This window comes from Garra rufa, chromosome 1 (genome assembly GCF_049309525.1).
Source record: "Garra rufa chromosome 1, GarRuf1.0, whole genome shotgun sequence".
Classification (NCBI taxonomy): Eukaryota; Metazoa; Chordata; class Actinopteri; order Cypriniformes; family Cyprinidae; genus Garra; species Garra rufa.
Genome location: NC_133361.1, coordinates 57506750 through 57528864, shown reverse-complemented (window position 1 = coordinate 57528864; position 22115 = coordinate 57506750). Strand labels below are relative to the sequence as shown.

Genomic DNA, 22115 nt, shown 5'->3' with positions numbered 1-22115 from the left:
GGCACATGTCCATCATCAGCAATCATCTCTTTACCCGCTCAACAGTCCTGAACAACAGGCAAGATCTTTTATCATGGACTGGAGTTTGGCACCTGAGCTAAACACAGACATAGAGCATGAGCCAGTGCCCAGTGTGATAGCCAGAGGCAGCCAATGAGTCTGTCCCAGTTTGTCCAATTCAGAGTTCTCAAGAGCCCATTGATGGCCACTGACTTATCAACTTCTGGAAAGAACCAGCTCCTACCCCCTTGTTCCTGCACCTCGGCCTAGCAGACTGTTGGCTCCATCTGTGGTCTTTCATTACTCACCCGGGTTCCCTCGCCCCTTTGGCTATACCTTGGACCATCGTCACCCTACCACACAACCTCAGTCGTCCACCACTTTGGCTCCACTGGGATCCTCCTTTTCTCCAGTTCCATGTTGGTCCTCACTCCCTCCTCGCCTTCTTTTGCCAGTTCCCTGTCTTCGCCTTAAACCTTGAGCCAGCGGCATTTTCTTTAAGGCCACAGCAGCCTACTTTGCCTTCTAAACCCTGCAGGACATGGGCCCTAATTGGTCATATATGTCTGCCAGTCAAGCGGGTGTCATGGCACTGCATGAGTGGGTCAACTTGAGGAGAATTATGCTACAGTCATCAATCATAGTGTCAATTCTGGCAGATCACCTTAGGAAATAGTGTTGCCTTTTAAACACTGTTCTCTCACAAATTTTGCGTCTAAAAAAATAAAACCCCTGCAAATGCAATCAGTGTTAAAGAGATTTACCTTAACTACTTTTGAACATGTATTATTTATATTTCAGTAATCAGACTATCACTGGCCAAATGTAATTATTTATAATAAACATTTCACCTCAAATAAAATCTAGGTAAATATTGTTGTGAAGGTTCTAGGTGAAGGGTGAGTGCATCACTAATCCTGAATTGTCAGGGTGCTAAAGTCCATTCACAATAAAATGTCATGTAATCCTTTCCTGACATGTTGTGACCAGGGCGTAGGGCAGGAGGACGTAATGTTTGCAGCACAAGAACGCATTAAGTCCATGTTGAGCAATGGTCAGCACTTAGTCAGCACAAAGAGTGTGGATTCCACTTTGAGACAGACAATGAAAGCCTTCATGAAGACAAATATAAAAAGCATGTTATGTGATTAAGGTCTAGTGAAGGGCAGCTGTGTTAATGCATCCATACAGAGAAGCAAGTGATCTAACAGGGTTTGTTTGACCTCAGAAAAATAAATGATCCTTGCAGCAATCACGTGACAAGGCAGGTCTAATCAGATGAAAATGGGTGGCATGTGTTTAACTGAGAATCTCAAAGTGAAGCATAAGCATTAAAAAATCTTCAAACTCTAAAAAAAAAAAACCTGTAGTTTATTATAATGTGTTGTTACCATAATGTAGATGTTGCACTTTTTTTTTTACGTTGAACTCTATATTGATCCTCATTAGACTCTTAATTAGATTACTATAATACTGTAAAATACTGAAATATATTATTTTAATCTACATCTGCATACATTCCAGGCAGTACAACAAATACTATCATAATGTATAAATGCAAGAATACTGTTTTTTTATTATTACAGTAAAGGCACTTAGATTTTTTTAGATTATATTACATTATTTCTCTTGATTTTGGTGAAAATTTTAACAGGACATGCTTTGTCACATTCACCCATATATACAGAGGGTCATCAAATTTCTAGGGCTTTCAAACACTGCCGGCCTCTGCATGTGATATCATTGTCCCAGCTCAGTTGCCGTTTGGGTGCCTCAAAGTGCAAACCAGTTTCAGTAATTAATATTTCATGCTCATGGCCAGTGTTGCTGTGCTCCTGTCTACTTAAGATACAGCAGAGTCAGGCTAGTTGTTGGCTTCATCATATTAATATATAAAAGCAGATGCTTCATCCTAACACTCTTACTCTGCTTTACTTTCAATGATATCAAAGATGAACACATAATGCCAAACCAGAGTGAATTTATTAGTAAATTTAAAGGGAAAGAGCAAGTATAAATAAGTCAAACATGTACAGTCCATTTAGAGGCACTCATATGGTATGGAAAGTTTCTTAGAGGGAAGCACATTAATATAAATTGGGAACACAACAATCAGTGGAATGTTCTGAAGTGTTATCTCACTTTATGAATCTATTACTAGTTGTCCAGGTGAGATCCTATTAACAGCGAGTATGTATGTATGTTAAGTAGCTATTTTAAAAATAAAAAATGTGATTCATTCATCATGGATTAATCTCAGTTAACCGGTATCACTTTAAAACAAGGTTCATTAGTTAACATTAGTTAACTACATTAGTTAACCTGAACTAAGAATGAACAATACTTCTACAGTATTTATTAATTGTAGTCAATGTTAATTTCAGCATTTACTAATGCATTATTAAAATCACAAGTTGTGTTTATTAACATTAGTTAATGCACTTTGAACTAACATGAACAGATAATGAACAACTGTATCTTTATTAACTAACATTAACAAATAATAATAAATACTGTAATAAATATATTGATCATTGTTCGTTCATTTTAGTTAATACATTAACTAATGTTAACAAATTACACCTTATTGTAAAGTGTTACCAGTTAACCTGTCTAGCATATGTTCAGGTCATATTTCACTTAAAAAAATCTAATTTTTGTGAAACTGGGGAAAACTTTTCATATTTATGGTGTTTTAATGTTTTTAATTGCTGTATTTCAGCAATGAAAATTATCGAGAAAAATGAGAAAATACTCAAAAATAAAATGATGCACAAAAAAGAATGTATTGAAGCAGTATGGTAATGGGATTTACATAGACCAATGGACATATTTGGTCTTTATTCTGGTTTTATGTGTTGTGGAAAAGAATGCAATTAATGGATCTGGACCCATTTTAATTGTATGAGCTAGTTTTATAGCTATATTTAAATGTGTGATGTCAATCACATTGCTTTTATATTCTAAACTCGCAGTATGTGAGATATGTTGGGTGACGAATGAACTAAAACTGCAACCTTGTAATAGTAAGCCTACAATAAAGACTTATGGTGGGGAAATTTCAGTATTGTAATAATTTGTTGTGTTATTTTCAGATTAAATATGTATTTGTTTTTATTAATGTAGTGAATTTGTTAGCTCAAAGAATTTAAAATGATCAGTACGTGTGTGTACATGTATGAGACTATGTTTCTCTCATCACATGTACACTGTAAATCTCCACCAGGTCTTTTGACCAATGAATAGAATGAAATGAGTTATTTAAAACATACATTTCAGTCAGGGAAAGTAGTTTAGCTCACAGGAAATTGTGTATAATAATCGTCATTAAATATACACATTTTCCAGTTTCTGATTAGTAACAGTAATGATGATAACGACTTGTTTCTTTGTCCAGCAAATTCTTCAGTGATATCGATTACTCTTACGTCAGTTCGTCGTCACAGCAACGTGTTTTACTAATCAGTTAAAACAATTGAACAAAATAGGGCTTAAGGTAGCAATTAGGGGTGTGTATTGGCAAGAATCTGATGCGATGTATTGCGATATATTGCGATGCTGTATGAACAACAATATATTGAGTTTCTTTTAAAAATTTAATTGTGAGAAAACTCATAGCATAGTAAACACACAATGCTGTTACATGCTTAACATAAGCTTACTGAATTCGAACACAGGGATCTATATTTGTGTTTCACAAAAGAAAAAATACAGGATTTGCTGGATTTTTTGGATAAACAAATGAAAAAAATAAGTTAACAATTTCTTGACTCTGGTAAAAGGTTATCCCTTAACTGTAATAAGCAATAATAATAAGATAAAGTAATAAGGTTCAAATTTCTGAAGTTGAAAAAAAAAATGCAAAGTCACTGCAACATCAGCTCTTTATGTTGAGGCTGAAGAAATTAATATCTGCCTTTCAGTAAAAGTCACAAATACTTGCAAATATATGCAGTCCCTGTACAATCTAACATAACAATACTTTTTCCTGCAATATCAACAGTCATTAACATGTACATGCTTAACATGTAGAAAAAATCTGTAAACAATGTTACATGAAGGCTGTAGGTATTTTAAGATATCTGCTTAGAGGTTCATAACCAATGAGGAGTTTTTGATTTCAAAGTAACTATCAAAAGAAAATATGGTCTCTATACCTTCAAACGTCACAACACTTTTTCTGGCTGTTACCACAAAGTCATTAGCATATACTCTTTCTATAATCAAATATGGAAGTGCTTGTAGGATTCTTAATATTAACAAAAAATGTAAACTCTTATTGACAAAATAAAGTACAAAGCCCTGCAACATCCACTTTTTCAGTGTAATCTCAATAAAGGAATTTACCCATCTGCCTAAATAAATAAAAACTTGCAGGACTCAACTAAATTAAATATGGTAAACAGTCTCAGATACTGGATTTTACATGTTGTTCCAGTTTGTATGTCAGTGCTTATTTTTTAATCTCAAGGTTTTTGTGGAGGAATACAAGCTGGTCCACATGCCCAGCTTTCAGGACGCTTCTCTGTGCATTCACAATGTCTCCTGCGGAAGAGAAAACTCTCTCTGCAGAGACGCTTGTTCCAGGAATACACAGGAAACATTTTGCTACTCTGATTTGTAGTATTGCCCGAGTACTTGACTCTGGCGTTGCAGAGTTTACAGATCGCATGGCTCTTGTCGAAGTCGCAACTGCCTTCCTTTGTTTTGAAACCAAAATATGCCCAAACATCCGCTTTAAAGGCTGCTTGAGCCGGCTGTATCCGCTCGTCCTCAGTCATCGCCGGTGAACTGTGCTAAATTAGCGGTTAGCATGCAGTTTGGCACAGACTGGCGCTCTCGCGGGATTTCATTATTTCTTTAGCGCGTAGGACATAATGACTGCTGCCCATGCTGCTCACCTAGCGGCCGGAGTTTTAATTGCAACACAAAAATGAACAAACGCCGTGAATATTGCATGTTAATTGTTAATAAAAAAATCGATACAGTACAGTTGAATATCGATACGGCATTGTAAAAGGAAATATCGCGATATTTAAGTGTATCGATATTTTCTTACACCCCTAGTAGCAATATGAGATCGAAACACAGTTTAAGTGACTATTGTAATGTAAGCATTCAGCACAGAGAATCATTATATGTGAATATATGGTTGTTTATTAAACTATTCTACTTACAAACGATTGCACATAGACAACGTACATAAAACACAAATAGACAGAACGCAGGAGAGAGAGAGAGAGAGAGAGAGAGAGAGAGAGAGAGAGAGAGAGAGAGTTGCATGGTACAGGAATGAACGGTTCTGAACAACCTGAAATCGTTTTTCATAAAACACCTTAAACACAGCTATCTACGTTTGTAGAAAGAACGGATACTTGCAAGCTCTTGTTGTTGTGCATTGGTTCCGTATGTGTTCAGTTCAGAAAGTCCTTTTCCAGTTCCTTGAGAGTTAGGCCGCATGGCTTCGAAGATGGGTGCGTAGGCCGCATGGCTTTTCAAAGCATCGTTCCAGAATGTTAGACCTCATGGCCAATGCTAGGTGAGCCACCCCTCCCCCATGGATATGAGGGAGGTGCGGGATGACGTGTGTCCGAGTCGAGGAGAAGGGCAGAGATCGAGGAAGGGAAGCCGGCGTGACTTTTAAACCTGTAGGTTGTTCACGCCCACAGTTGGATCTTGTCCAATCCGGTTGATCTGAGTTTTGGAGGGAAGATTGAAAGTCTTTGTATTCCACCATGGTGTTTTGCATGTGGAAGCTGATTGGTTGTTTCGCCACAAAACTTCCAAAAGTTCAATAATACCAATCAAGCAAGGAGTTATTAAGATGCAACAAACATTAACATTTAGGAGATCATAAATGCAGCTCATAGACACCAAACATGATCTATGTATCATCTCGGTTGAATGAGTGATCCTAAATGTGAGAGTCTTAGCATACACAATAATTCACCTATTGCGGATTAATGTTTGAGGCCGACATACATAACAGAAACAACAATATAAGAGAAGGTAACACATTGATACATATACATTTCTATATAACTGCATGTGGGACTGTATGTCTGAATAAGGAGAGTGTATCTCCCTGCATTCCTGTAGGCTGTAAAGAGTCTTATCTTGATGGTGGGGGGATGAGTTGGATAGAAACCAGAGGTCTGGCTCATAGCAAATAGGTGTTAATCGTAGATCGGGGGAGAAGTTATTTAAGGAATATAACTAGTTATTTCATGTCTGATGGGCTCCATGCACTACATTAATAACAAATTTATTTGCATAAATCACAGGACAAAAAGTCATTGTTTAGCACAACAAAGGAAGGCATAACATTTTGGCTGTGCTTGTGAAAATATTTAATTACGTGTTTAGTATATACTAGGGCTGTCAAATGATTAAAATTTTTAATCAGATTAATCAGACTTTTCAGTGGATTAATCATGATTAATCACTATTTGCAACGACACCTGAATCCTAACCATTTTTTTTTCTGAAATGCATACCAAAATATAAATAACAGGACACAGATACATAATTTTCACATTTTCATATTATGCTAGGGCCCGTATCGGGCCTGTTTTAGGCTACTCCTTATTTTTTATATTTTAGACATCCATCTATTATGTCGCAGTGGGGGAAACAACACGAGACTTTCGCTTTTACTTTCGACAACGGCTCGGATGGCGCAACTGGAAGAGATCCGCGTTCAATCGCACGCAGTAGGCTGAAACTTGCCACAAAATACCGGCAAAAATAAATAATAAATGTGTCGGGGAAAGAGTAAAGACATATCTGAATTATTTATTAATAAAGTGTATTCAATGTGAGTCAATGTCGCAAAGATCCTGCAATCTCATTTTTGGACGCGCCTTGAGAGAGAAATTTATCGTTAAGGATTACATATTAAACAAGTTTTTGTTTTCGATTTGTTTTATTTCGTTAAGTAATAATTTAAAACTTTCTATAGATATGTTTATCATGTCTGTGAGGCATGCATTTAGCTTTATTTTTGTTAAGCACTCCTGTTCAAGAACGAGACGACAGAAAGTGCATCATTTTTGTTTTCTTTATTTTATAAAAACACTGTAATGTTTTTTGGTGTATTACTTTTTCCTTTGTGAGCAAAAATGACGGATAATTTCAAATTGATTCCACTGAAAAAATGCAAATGATTGAGCTGGTGCCTCGATGACCTGCAAAGCGGCTTTATGTATCTTCCACTCTCCACTCTGTCACTGTGTCAGTCACCGCTCTTTCGAGAATGAACCCAGCATAACTATGCAGATTTAATTCCCAAAACATAAGAAAAACGAAAGTTTCATACAAATTCTGAATGGATTATGGCATGGAAAGTGCAAAGCGCGCTCCCTTTATTATCACTAAAAGCGTCACAAATCTTAGTTCATAGAGATCTCACAACGTTCCGATATAATCAATAAAGCTTTCTAAACTACACAATGAATCTTTTATTTGGATTCTACACTTAGTCAGGAGATGAACAAGGCTGGATTGTTTGCCAGATCTTCAATTGGTTTGCTTTCGTTTGAGGGTATATTATAGCACCGTCTACCGCAGTAGAACCGGGCCTAAGCTTGGCTAACCACTCCAGTTGCGGAGGGGCTGTTGCCCAGGCTTGTACTTGTTAACTGTACCATCATCATTCTCTTTATATTTTAATCCGTCCATAGGCTCACCTTGCTCCATCTCGCCTCTAACTCCCCAACCACTTTCCTGACAAATATTTCGTCACTCTGCGCATTGTAGAGAATTTTGGTTAGCTCAAAGAATTTAAGATGATCAATATATGTGTGTATATGCATGAGACTGTTTCTCTCATCACATATACACTGCAAACTCCACCAGGTCTTATGACCAATGAATAGGATGAAATTAGTTATTTAAAATATACATTTCAGTCAGGGAAAGTAGTTTAACTCACAGGAAATCGTGTATAATAATCGTCATTAAATATACGCGATTTCCAGTTTCTGATCAGTAACAGTAATAACGATATCGACTGGTTTCTTTGTCCAGCAAATTGTTCAGTGATACCCATTACTCTGACGTTGGCCCGTCGTCACGGCAACGCATTTTTACTAACCAGAACGGAGTTAAAACAATTGAACAGAATAGGGCTTTAGGTAGCAATATGAGATCGAAACAGTTTAAGTGACTTTGTAATGTAAGCATTCAGCACAGATAATCATTATATGTGAATATATGGTTGTTTATTAAACTATTCTACTTACAAACGATCGCACATAGACAAACGTACATAAAACACAAATAGACAGAGAACGCGCACCTCCCCCCAGATCCATGGAGGGGGGGGGGGGGGGGGTCTCACCTAGCAATGGAGATGATGAGGCCTGCAAGGACTTTCAACTGCTTGGGAGCAGTGGAGGCTGCTTTAGCAGAGCTATTTTGTAGGTGGAGCCAGTGTGCATGGGTGTGATGCAGGCGGCGTAGCAGCGTGAGGGGTTTGCTTGTGGCTTAGAAGCGATGCTTGGGTTGGGTGGGTGGGTTTTTTGTTGTTGAGAACCTTAGGCAGCCACAAAATCCCTCAGTTTTTTCTGGGCCTTTCACTGTTTTTCCACGAATAGCATGTAATGTTCTTATTGTGATGGCAATGCTTGTCTGGAACAGTTGTTGATGCTCGTCTGTTTCAAACTGAGTGTTGTTGTTTGAAACTGAGCTTAGTCTACTTTGAGTCTATGCAGGTTAGCAATTTTAAGAGGGAGTTCTTGTGAGTTGCTGCGACAGGAGGGTTGATCCAGGTAACTTTCACTCGTGCTGTGGTGTCGGGTGGCCCGGCTTAAGGTGTTGCAGTGGGACCATGTACATGACATTAGTTCTGCATCATCGTCATATGTGGAGAGCAGCTTTGGCACCACTTCTGAGTGGCCATTTTCCCTTAGGCTCTTCATGACGGAATTGTTTAAAGTCTTTGAAATACCTGAATGGTATGTACACTGCAAAGGATTACTTTTCAGAAAGGGGGTGTGGCTTCTAGAGTGGGCACTGCTTCACGTATTCCATTGAATGTGTGTGCAGCGTTAGGGTTTTAGCCACACTGTGTTTTGAGCCGAACAGTGACCCCTTTTGGTGAATGCAGGTAGTTCGTTCGCCAGAGTGTAAACATCTGGGAGTAATCTTATGTAGCAAGGCTTTCTTGCAGTTGAGGGAGTATCGAAGGGCTGTGAGAAACAGGAAGTAGCAGGTTTTGCATTGTCTATTCCGGGTTAAGTTCAGAGCACAGGTGTCCTCAGTATTGGCCTGCACTGATCTCAGATCACTCCCACACAGTGATGTCGCTGTGTGTTCAGCTCCCATACACCACTGTATGTTTGTTCACCTTGGTCAGTCAGACGTCCCCCCTTGGCATGGGGCAGCTGGACAATCACTTTGCTAATCTTTATTGCCTTCTGGTGCTTGGCTGTTTTCCGGCGGTCTGTAGAGTCCGCTGAATCGAGCGGTCGCTGTACAGAAGAAGGCTGTAGCATTTGGGTGGTGACTCACAGTGTGATGTGGATATCTGAGGGGAAAGATTTTCTGGCGTTGATGCCATCTTCCCTTGGTGCCTGTCGCGTTGTCTCACGTAGGCTCAGATGCTGGTCGTAGCAGTCGTGTTCTTAGCTGCTGTATTCAGTTTTGACAGTTTTGACTGCTGGTACAAATGGCTGGGGTCCTGTTAGCTGGAGGTGGAGCTAAGCAGATCTGTCTCGTGGTCACACTGGGCAATGTTCTTGCTTAAGAGTCAATGTTTTGCAGACAGGCGTGTGTTGTAGCCTACTGCAGTGTTCAGGAAGACAGCGTTTTGTGGTGACAGCTGTCAGATTCCCGGCCAGCTTGCTGGCATGTGAGGTGTGAACGGTGGGCTGTTAGGCCCGGGAGAGATTTTGTGTTGAGCTCTCCTGTTTGTTCATATTGTTATCTGCAAGCATTTGAGTTCTTTAAGGTGTGCTGGGTTCAGCGCACTTTGTGTTTCTTTGCGGAGGCGTTACTTGAACTTTGGCGTAAGCTGCTTGCAGGAGGCCGTAAAAGGCTTTGGCCGTGGCATGAGTGCTGCTGTCTGCCTGGGTCCATTGTAAAGAGAGCTTCCGCTGTTTAGGAGTGTTCTCCTGTACTGCTCTCTGCGCTCAGTCTGTTGGGGTGTTGCAGACGTGTCTTGAAGCTTTTCTCCTCTCTCCTCGTGTAGGTCCTTGTCCTCTTCATCCGCTATCTCTGAACATCCAGATGGTCTAGGCGGTTCTGCGCGCTGTCCTGGTTCCGTCGTGGGTGAAGCTTTCTCCGCTGCGGCTTTAGTCAGACGATCTTGTTGAGGGCGTTGTCACTGATGGTCCGGGCTGTAGATGATTTGATTGGTTCTCTGCAGCCGTAGCTCTTGACTGGATCGTGATCCATTCGCCTGTGTGCGTGGTCGTCCGGCTGTTCTCCGCTCAGGGGCTGGATGGCATCTTTGCCTTGTCTGGACTGGATGGCGAGACTGGATGGTGACATGTTGACACAAATAGAGAGGGAGAGACAAAGCACAACGAGCCAATGCAAGTCCATACAGAACTAATGAGCTAAAATGTTGCTATGTGATGCGCACTTAACTGATGTCATCAGATGGTGACGCAGACTAAACGCTTATTATCCTAGCTGTAAAGAAGGGGTCAGATAGTTTGTGTGGGTAAACACAGGAAACTATGAGTAAACTTAATGATGAGCGATTAACTTCAGAGCTATTCAGTTCATCGGTGTAGTTACCAAAAGATTTCACTGATGTTCAGACAGGTTCAGTCTCTAATAGGGAGAAAAATAAAAACAAAATCCATCAGAACGAGAGGTATAAAGGGTTAAAGCAAAAGAGAGAAAGTGAGCTGACTGCCAGCCCTGGGGTCAGTGACGGGGCCCACCGGGTGGGGGCTCTATGGAGTCGTCACACCTGGGAAATGGCAGAGCTGAGAGAGCAAAAGAGAGAAAGGCCCCCCTGGGATGGGCCGAATTACCCGGGGTAGTGAGAGTGCAACTTGATCGATTTGGTCAAAGTTTAAATTTAAATCAAGACTGTTTAATCAAAAATTTAAAATGAGCAAATACAATTATAATTGCTAAAGGGAGAGTTGAATCTAAGGCGGTGAAATAATTAAAATTAAATCACACACACAAAAAAAAACATACATTATGTTAATTATCATTATGGTTTAAATAACAATAATTGATAATGTAACATCAAAAAGGAAAAGAGAAGGGAGAGACTGACTGGGACTATCTATAAGCGTTGTTGCTCAAAGAAAAAAAAAATAAAATAAAATAAAAAATAAATAAAAAAATAAATAAAAAATATGAAATCAGGCATAGGTATTGGAAGAGGTTTTAGACAGACTTCTATCTTTTAATAGAAAGAAATACCTTTTATGCGGGATTTCAGATTCCACCTTGTGTGGATTTGAACGCGCATCTAAGCGCAGTTACCATGGCGATGCGTTATCGCGGGTGTATATTTCTTGTGTCCCTTTTACTGAATACAGGTACATGTGTTTGCAAACTTTAACTTAATAGGATGCTTACACTATTAAAAGGTTGCTTAGTTACGATGCGTGCACCTTGATCTTGAGTCAGCCTGCTGACACAAGACTTGTGTGTGCTTTGCACAAAACAAATAAATAACACTCGATCAAGATTTGTACAGTAATAACGCCAAGTTGTTTACTATATTAAATCTATTCGATGAGCAAACGGGGTCAACCTAATCAGTTAGCTAAGCTGAGGTTTTAACCCAAAGGAGCAAGATAGCTGATTAGCATTGGAGTGCACATCAATGGCTAATCTATCTACACTCAAAATATAAAGATATGGCCTTTGTAAGGTGAAAGAGGAACATCGCTCAATCAACTTCTTCACGCAAAAATAGAGGGTTTCTTCGCTCAATTTAGGGTGGCTTTAAGACGCGCTATAAAAGATTTCTTCGTTTTATAGGGTCAATATATAAACTGCAGTTAAGTTACATCTTCAACAGCGGTTGAGTTTCTCTGTGCGAGAGGCTCAAACATCTGTGAAGGTGTTAAAGGTGGGCTTGGCCACACCGTTCTAACACACACACACACACAAACAAAAGAGACGCGAGTCGCGAGCCGAGTTTGAATAAACAAGCATGCAGACACACAAACTATTCCTGAGCTGCTCACATCACATAGTTTAAAACTGCCCCGCATTCTAACGCCAATTAATGTAGAGAATTTTGGTTAGCTCAAAGAATTTAAGATGATCAATATATGTGTGTATATGCATGAGACTGTTTCTCTCATCACATATACACTGCAAACTCCACCAGGTCTTATGACCAATGAATAGGATGAAATTAGTTATTTAAAACATACATTTCAGTCAGGGAAAGTAGTTTAACTCACAGGAAATCGTGTATAATAATCGTCATTAAATATACGCGATTTCCAGTTTCTGATCAGTAACAGTAATAACGATATCGACTGGTTTCTTTGTCCAGCAAATTGTTCAGTGATACCCATTACTCTGACGTTGGCCCGTCGTCACGGCAACGCATTTTTACTAACCAGAACGGAGTTAAAACAATTGAACAGAATAGGGCTTAAGGTAGCAATATGAGATCGAAACAGTTTAAGAGACTTTGTAATGTAAGCATTCAGCACAGAGAATCATTATATGTGAATATATGGTTGTTTATTAAACTATTCTACTTACAAACGATCGCACATAGACAAACGTACATAAAACACAAATAGACAGAGAACGCGTGAGAGAGAGAGAGTAAGAGAGAGAGAGAGAGAGAGAGAGAGAGAGAGAGAGAGACCTTTACAAGCCATTTTAATCACCAAAATACAAAACCATTATACATCAATCAACACCATAAGTACACCAAAAAGAGAGAAAAAAGATAAAAATACAAAAAAAAAATACAAAATACATACTTCAAATACATATCCTAAGAGATCCATCATCATCAATCCCACAAATACACTGATTTACTCCCCAAAGGTTACTAAAAGTTTCCAAATCTTCCACCAAACTATAAAAACCATATTCAATTTGCAATCTTGATGTTATTAAACCTTTTAAAATTATCACAGCATCAGTTGACCCCACACCACTAAGTTTACTTTTACGTGACAGCCATATTGCCATTTTGGCTTGCCCAAATAAAAAATTGATTAAAACATGAATTTGTCTCCTATTCCAACTGTATTTGGGTCCAAAAATAAACAACATCATAGAAAAAACCTCTCCCAAATTTTGACACCATTCTTCAATTTGAGCAAACAATTGTTGTAGCCTCGTGCATTGACAAAATAAATGAAAAATCGTCTCTGTTACTCCACAGAAGGGACACCCCTCCCCTACCTGTGGATCAATGTGTGCTCTGTGTCTGTTTGTAGCTATTATGCCATGCACAATCCTCCACTGAAGGTCACCAGACCTTTTTTCAATTGGAGGCTTGTACAAGGTCCTCCAGCTACCTTTAGGGGAAGAGTTCAGTCCAAAAAAATCCTGCCACTTCGACTCCTTAAGTCCTTCCAAAGAATGCTGATGTACAGCCTTTGTACACGCAGTATATATTGCTCGTTTCCCAGTGTTATTGAAAAGTCCAAGTTGAGGAGTCCTAAAAGTAAGCAAGCTCCCCTCTTGTTCTTGAAACTTGTCCACAGCAATTGCAACTTCAAACCTTGGGAAAGAAAGTTCTTTCTCATCTTCCATTCGATTCAGAAGTGATATATAGTCCGCTGGTAAAAAATCAACAATACTCTTCAGTAACCTTTGTACCAGTCGAATAGACCTGGCACCCATTTTAGTCGCCAGTCTCTCAGCTGACATCCATCCTTCTGCCGTGACTAGGTCTCCAATTCTGAAAATCCCTGCATTTCTTAAAGCATCCCTCACCCATTGTGATTGTAGCATTTCCATGCTCATCACAGGGTTATACAACAGTGGTTCTTCTTTAGCCCAAAGTCCTTCAGCTCCACTTATCTCCCTTGAAACATGAAAAATTCTCCAAGCTTTCATCACGGAATAATAAAAAGGTGTCAAACCAGACATATCAAGATTTTGGGTATCCATAAGAAAAAGGTGTCGGTCTAGCCCCATCTTGCCCGCTTTTTGCAATAGGGCACAAGCTATTTCAGACCAGCTTGTGTCATGTCCATAAAGGAATCTTTTAACTGTCTGGAGTCTAAATGCCATCAGCCTGCTTTTAATGTCTACCAGACCTTGTCCTCCTTCTTGTCTGGGTAAAAATAATACTTGGGCTTTAAGCCAACGTTGGCCAGACCAAAAAAAATTTATTAAATGCTTTTGAATATCTTTCACCAATTCATCAGGAGGTTCTAAAACAGTCATTTTATGCCACAAAGCAGAAGCAACAAGGTTGTTGCAAACAAGTACCCTTCCCCTGTAGGACAGCTGGGGCAGCAGCCAGTGCCAGCGAGACAACCGAGCACACACTTTCTCCACAAGGCCCTCCCAGTTCTGTCTTCTATACTCCTCCTTTCCTATATAGACCCCTAAATATTTTAACCCAGATCTTCCCCACTGCAGTTTGCCTGGAAGTAAAGGTCTCTTATGTTCTACACCACACCACAGAGCATCACTTTTTTCCCAGTTAACCTTGCCAGATGATGCCTTATTGTAACACTCCAAAACTCTTTTCAGCACTTGAACATCTTTATCATGTCTTATAATGACTGTAATGTCATCAGCATATGCTGAAACTTTAACATTTATATTTAAATTTGGAGCGATCTGCAATCCCATTAACTCCATCCTTAATTTACATAGAAGGGGTTCAATAGCTAGAGTATAAAGTTGCCCTGATATTGGACAACCCTGTCTTATACCCCTCTGAACTTTAACTAGGACACTAAGGCCACCTGCCATTTTAATCATACATGTTGCGTCTTTATAGAGTAACTTTACCATTGAAATAAGATTATTACCAAATCCAAAAGCCTTCATGACATTAAAAAGATATTTGTGATCAATTCTGTCAAAAGCTTTCTCTTGATCTAAAGACAAAATTCCTATGTTAATCTTATCATACAGGGCTAAATCAATAACATCCCGCATCAAATAAAGATTATCAGTAATATATCTGCCTTTTATACAGTATGATTGATCTTTATATATAATACTACTTAACACTTTGTTCAATCTTGTAGAAAGACATTTTGATAAAATTTTATATTCTGAACACAACAACGCAACTGGTCTCCAATTCTTCAATAAAGTGAGATCTCCTTTCTTTGGTAGCAAAGTTAAAATTGCTCGTTGACAACTCTTGGGTAAACTACCCTCACTTAGACATTTTTGAAGTACCTCAAACAGATCAGCCCCAATTATATTCCAAAAGTGCTTATAAAAATCACCAGGAAGTCCATCTATCCCAGGAGTACGCCCTGAAGAAAGTCCCATCACTGCAGCACTTACTTCTTCAAATGAAAGTCCAGAGTCTAGATTTTCTTTTTGTTCAGAGGTTAAGCAGGGAAGATTCTTTAACAGTTCGTTCTGACTCTGATCCTCCGTTTTCTCAGCCGCAAAGAGTCGAGAATAAAAGTCCACAGCTATTCTACGCATTTCCACAGGGTCAGCCGTAACAAATCCGTCACAATTTTTCAAACTTGACATTTGTTTTTCCTGTTTTGTTTTATATTCCAAGTTAAAAAAATAAGAGGTTGGACCATCCATATCTCTCAGCGTTGAAAATCGATTTTTCACCAGAGCACTTTTAACCCTTTCATTTAAAATAAAACTCAATCTTTGTTTTTTTTCCATCCATTCTTGTGCATTAACAACATCATTTTCCATCATATTATTTTCAGTCACAAGAATTTCTTTCTCAAGCCCGTCAAGAGTCTGTTTCAAACCTGTAGCTGAATACGCTGTATATTGCTGACAAAATTCCTTTATATGAGCTTTACCAACTTCCCACCATAAAATAATATTATCATATCTACTCTTTTCATTTCTCCATGTTTCCCAGAGATATTTAAAACTCTCACAAAACATCTTCTCTTGCAATAACTTAGCATTAAAATGCCAGTAAGCACTTTTATATTTTCTTAGTGCTAATAAAACATCAACAGTCACTAATTTATGATCAGTACTTGGTGTGGGGACAATAGCTGTGTGCACAACTCTGTTTCTCATGCTCTTTAATAGATACAACCTATCTAAGCGTGCTGCCGAGACTCTATCAGCATTCATCTTCACCCAAGTATATTGCCTTGTTAAGGGGTTATTTTCTCTCCACATATCCAATAAATTATATCTTTTAACAATACTAGATAGGAGACGTGAAGACTGAATACATGGTTCCTCTCCATTCCTATCAACATTGAAATCAAGAGTACAATTCCAATCTCCTCCAATAATTAGAAGGTCCTCATCTTTCTGTTGTTTCAAAAAATACTGTAATTTATTAAATAAATGTATTCTATCAGATCCCCCATTAGGTGCATATATATTAATAAGTACAAAGCAAAGATCATTAATTTCTACTCTTACAGCTAGTAGTCTCCCTGGCTCAATTTCTTTCTTAAATAGACACTTTGCCTTAATTAATGGTGAAAAAAGAATGCCAACCCCTGCACTCAGATTAGATCCATGACTTAAAACTTTATCACTTCTCCACCATAAATTCCAATCAGTCTCATTATTAAAATCACTATGGATCTCTTGCAAAAAAATCACATCTAAACGCTTCAGTTTGATAAATTCTAAAATTGTCTCAGCTTTCCTTCTTTCCCTCATTCCATTTACATTAAGAGACCCCACCCGAAAAATCTCCATAGGGAAAGGAAAGATAAGAAGGAAAAAAAAACAGGAAAGAAATATCCTTACCCATAGTGACTAGAAGTTTTTCCCCCTTTTCGGCCTCCCCCTCCCTTTCCTTTTTCGTATGACAGTAACATGTTTCTTCAATCTATAACGATTCTGTTGTGACAGCTCTTTATCAGTACTTACTTTCCTTGCCCACATCACTGAGGCCTCAAACTTTTCTAAGTCAGGAAAGAAATCACTCACCTCAACACTTTTCCCCTTTGTTTCATCCAGAAAGGCATTGATTTGCTCCACAGTGTACAGATCTCCTTTGTTAATCTTAGCCAACTCATATTCTTCAGACCACTGTTCTTCATCTCTCACGCTATCTTCAGTACATTGCGACATGCCATCAAACTCATCTCCTGACCCTTCGTCAACAACCTGTATCCTAGTTTGGTCCCCTTCCTCAGTATCATTCATATTCTTACTTTTGTCGTAGATGACACTAGGATGTACATCAAAAGCAGAACTACATCCAGCTTGTTCATTACTGTTTACAATTCCATCGCTTCCACTCACCTTATTTGACGCATCTACTTCTTTTGATGACGTTTCAGCCTGTTCCTCTCCTCCTTCACCATTCGGCATCACTGTGACCTCCATTCTCTTACTATTAAAATTAGATCCGTTTTGAGTTATATCAGCAACCACCTGTTGTTGGTCATTATTCGCATCTTTATGCGGACAAGAGAACCGTTTGTGTCCTAATTCACCGCATTCAAAGCATTTAAGATTATCCGTGCTCGCATATACCATATAAGAATTCTCTCCGTGATTAACACGGAAAGAAATTTCTAACGTACGTTCAGGTGAGCTCAAAAACATAAACACTTGTCTACGAAACGAAAGTACATGTTTAAGAGCAGTATTTTTGCATCCCAACGGGATCATTCTGATCGGACTTGCAATTTTCCCATATCTCGTCAGTTCTTTAACGATAGCATCATTTGAAACAAAAGGCGGAACATTAGATATTGTTATTTTTGTTGCAGGTGCCGCTAGCGGAGTCACGGGCACAAATGTTTCTCTCACCCATAAACCACTCTCTGTTAACTGATTGACTAACTGCTCCGTTTTCAAAAAAACAACAATCGCCTTATTCATTCGTGAAGCTGATATAATGTTATCGAATCCAATTTGTTCTCCGACTACAACAAGTACCTCTTCTACGCTAACACCAAGTTCTGGCGCACACCTGCACCCATTACGCCGCGTCAGGTGTGACATGCCTTGACCCGTGTCGGTCATATTGGCCATGCCAGCTAACGAAATGGAGAGCCGCGCTATGCGCGGTCAGATTACACGACTCCTCTCTAATCCAAGGAACTATCGGCCAAAAAAGGGGAAACGAAAGTTAAAGAAAGGCCAAGAAAAACAAAGTTTTTACCCCAGCATTCACCAACACACTCCACTCTCACGCATCCATACTCCCAGCATGCACCTCTCAGAGAGAGAGAGAGAGAGAGAGAGAGAGAGAGAGAGAGTAAGAGAGAGAGACAGAAAGTGAGTTTGCAAGGGACAGGAATGCAAACAGTTCTGAACAACCTGAAATCGTTTCTTTTATAAAACGCCTAATACGCAGCTATCTACGTTTGTAGAAAGGACGGATACTTGCAAGCTTGTTGTTGTTGTGCATTGGTTCCGTATGTATTCAGTTCAGAAAGTCCTTGCAGGCCTCATCATCTCCATTGCTAGGTGAGACCCCCCCCCCCCATGGATCTGGGGGGAGGTGCGGGTGACGTGTCTTTGTGTCCCGAAGGCAAGAGCGAGAGAGAGAGATGAGGGAAGGTTTATAAACCTGTAGGTTGTTCACGCCCACAGTTGGACCTTGTCCAATCCGGTTGATCTGAGTTTTGGAGGGAAGATTGAAAGTCTTTGTCTCTCAAAATGTTGTTTCGCATGTGGAAGCTGATTGGTTGTTTGGCCACAAAACTTTCAAAAGTTCAATAATACATATAAAGCAAGGAGTTATTAAGATGCCACAAACATTAACATTTAGGGAATAATAAATGCTGCTCATAGACACCAAACATGATCTATGAATCTTCTCGGTTGACTGAGTGATTCTAAACGTGAGTCTTAGCATGCACAATAATTCACCTATTGCGGATTAATGTTTGAGGCCGACATACAGAACAGAAACAACAATATAAGAAAAGGTAACACATTGATACGTGTACATTTCTATATAACTGTATGTGGGACTGCATGTCTGAATAAGGAAAGTCTATCTTTCCCTGCATTCCTGTAGGAGTCTTATCTTGATGGTGGGGGGATGAGCTGGATAGTGAACAGAGGTCTGGCTCATAGCACATAGGTGTTAATCATGGGGGAGAAGTCATTTAAGGAATAGAACTAGTTATTTCATGTCTGATGGGCTCCAGGCACTACAGCATGCGTGAAATGCGTTAACAAATTTGACGCAATTAACAACAACAAAATAATTAACGCCGTTAACGCGTTATTTTTGACAGCCCTAGTATATACATAAAATACTAGCTAAAATTAACCTTAGAAAATTGAGGCAGTATTTATACCAAAAATGTTTCATATGTTGTGCCCTGTCCAACATCTCAACTCGGCAACTTGAATTTAAATTGTAGTATAAATTTGTGTTAATTTGTTAGTAGATAAAACTTGCTTTGATTGTTTGCTTTCACTTGTTTTTTTTCTTATTTTCACAATTGTCTTCATCTACCTTACTCCCTTCTTAGTTATGACATGGTCCATTATGGTCATTCCAACCAACTTCGTCAAGCCAAGGCCATGGGGGACTATCTCATTGTAGGAGTGCATACTGACGGTGAGGATAACACACACACACACACACACACACACACACACACACACACACACACACATGTTGGGTTTACATGTTTTATGTGGACATTCCATAGGCGTAATGGTTTTTATACTGTACAAACCGTACTTTCTATCGCCATAAACCTACCCTACACCTAAACCTAGCCCTCACAGGAGATTGTGCACACTTTTACTTCCTCAAAAAAAAATCATTGTGCATGATTTATAAGCCTGTTTCCTCATGGGGACCTGAGAAATGTCCCCACAAGGTCAAAATCTACTGGTATTACTATCCTTGTGGGGACATTTGGTCCCCACAACGTGATGAATACCAGGTACACACACACACACACACACACACACACACACACACACACACACACACACACACACACACACACACACACACACACACACACACACACACACACACACACACATAAACTGTGCCAGACAGTGTTGTTTATTGATTTTATTGATCTTAGTGTCATGGCAGTGTAACACATTGACAAACTGAATAAACAAATTGGGGGAGTAGGATTAAACTTTACGTATGATTATTTACATGTTTTCTTTTGTGCTTAAAAAATGTGTGCCAAGAATGTGGGAGTTGCATAGATTTCCCATTTATAATGTCTGAATAACAGGCTTTTTAATCAGTGAAGTTTAGCTTGCACAGGTGAGAGCACATGAGATGTGGAATGAATGTGGAATGTGGCATGATTGAAATATGATTTTGAATTTCCATATTTTGATATACAGTATCTCACAAAAGTGAGTACACTCCTCACATTTCAGCAACCATTTTAGTATATCCTCTCAAGGGACAATACTATAGAAATTAAACTTGGATATATTTTAGAGTAGTTAATGTGCAGTTTGTATAGCAGCATAGATTTACTGTCCTCTGAAAATAACTCATCATGCAGCCATAATAAATATAGCTGGCAACAAAAGTGAGTACACCCTAAGTGATAACAGCAGTATGTTGTTTAACCATGCAAAGCCACATGTCCTATTCATCATTTTTATATTTTTGTCTGCTTGACAGGACCATACAAAGTTGTGTATCTTGTATTAGAGCAGTTAAAATTTGGTGCTTTAAGTACAATTCTCTCATCCTGACCACTGGATGTTTAACATAGTATCTCATGGCGAAGAACTCTCTGAGGATTTGAGAATTAGAATTGTTGCTCTCCGCAAAGATGGCCAAGGCTATTAGAGGTTCAGTAGCACCCTGAAACTGAGTTATACTACAGTGTTACACACACTCGTTCTGTGTGTCAGGTGCAGAACCTGGCTTCAAAAAACAGATGCATGAGTTCTGTCTGCATTGTTTTAAAGGTTGCAGAAGTAGAAGGTCAGCTTGTCAGTACTCATGGTGGTGGTAGCATCATGGTCTGCTGAAAAAAACAGCTAAAACCCGGGCTGGTTGGCTGGTATTAGCTGGTTTAAGCTGGAAGTAGCTGGTTTTAGCTGGTCTCCCAGGTTGGCCAGGCTGGGAAAGTGGCCAAAATCCCTCTAAATAAATTACATAAAGTTCGTAAAAAAAATTTTAAAGTGCAATTCTCAAAAAAGTTTGTAAGAAGTTCTCAAATATGAACATCTTAATTTTTTTCTTAAGAAGAAAATGAAACATCTTTATCTGAGTGAATACATGGCTGAAGACGCACAGATTAACTTCAAGTCTTTTTGTGGTTTCTGCAGATTTCCTAATAATCATAATAAGCACGCACAATATTTTCGTCATGACCTTGACTGGCACTCGGCTTCATGTTTTAAATGTGTTGTGTTTTTGAACAGTTAATTTTAAAGATCCTAGCTGTGTTTATGCGCCTTCATCTGAATTAACGTATGTGTGTCCGAGCTGCTACAGAAAACGCGCCCTGCACATTCATATGCGCTAAATACTGCCTAAGATTATGTTGTATTTATAGGCTAAATAAAACAAATAATGTTCAATTAAAACTCCCTGTCTGACTCGTTTTGTAGAGTTGCTACTGAGTTTTGACGTCAGCAAAAAGTAGGGTCACACATAGTTTAATCATGACTGATCATTGTTTACATTATCAGTAATCAATGTCACTTCAGAGAACTCGTGCACATCCCTATTAATAGCCGTAATGTGTATTATATGAAACTAGTACTGTTGTAATGCTTAAATATAATAATCAATTTGAAATAACCAAATAAATGCATTAAATAATTCTTATTCGATGGGATTTAAGACAAGTCTGTGGCTTTCCTAACTTTAAGAAGTTATTTACAATGGTTTTTAATAAGACTCTTTTTAAGAATTTGAATTCTTCTTAAGTTTTGTCTTAAGAATATTCGTATATTTTTTCTTAAGATTGTTTTTAAAAAGAATTTTTGGGACTACAAATTATTCTTAACTTTTTTCTTAACTTAGAAAATAACACGAAAATGGCAGTTAGGAAGAAATTTCTTCTTAAGAATGTTTTGTGAATCCGGCCAAAGAACTC

At 38.8% G+C, this 22115-nt stretch overlaps 1 protein-coding gene across 1 annotated transcript in view; it reads left to right on the top strand.

The window, feature by feature from the left end:
• The window catches only part of LOC141337410 (ethanolamine-phosphate cytidylyltransferase-like), a 74723-nt gene that overhangs the window by 2747 nt on the left and 49861 nt on the right, over window positions 1-22115 (top strand). The window contains exon 2 of the mRNA XM_073843231.1: window positions 19545-19633. Coding sequence (XP_073699332.1) covers window positions 19545-19633 — 89 coding nt within the window. The remainder of the gene's footprint in view (window positions 1-19544; window positions 19634-22115) is intronic.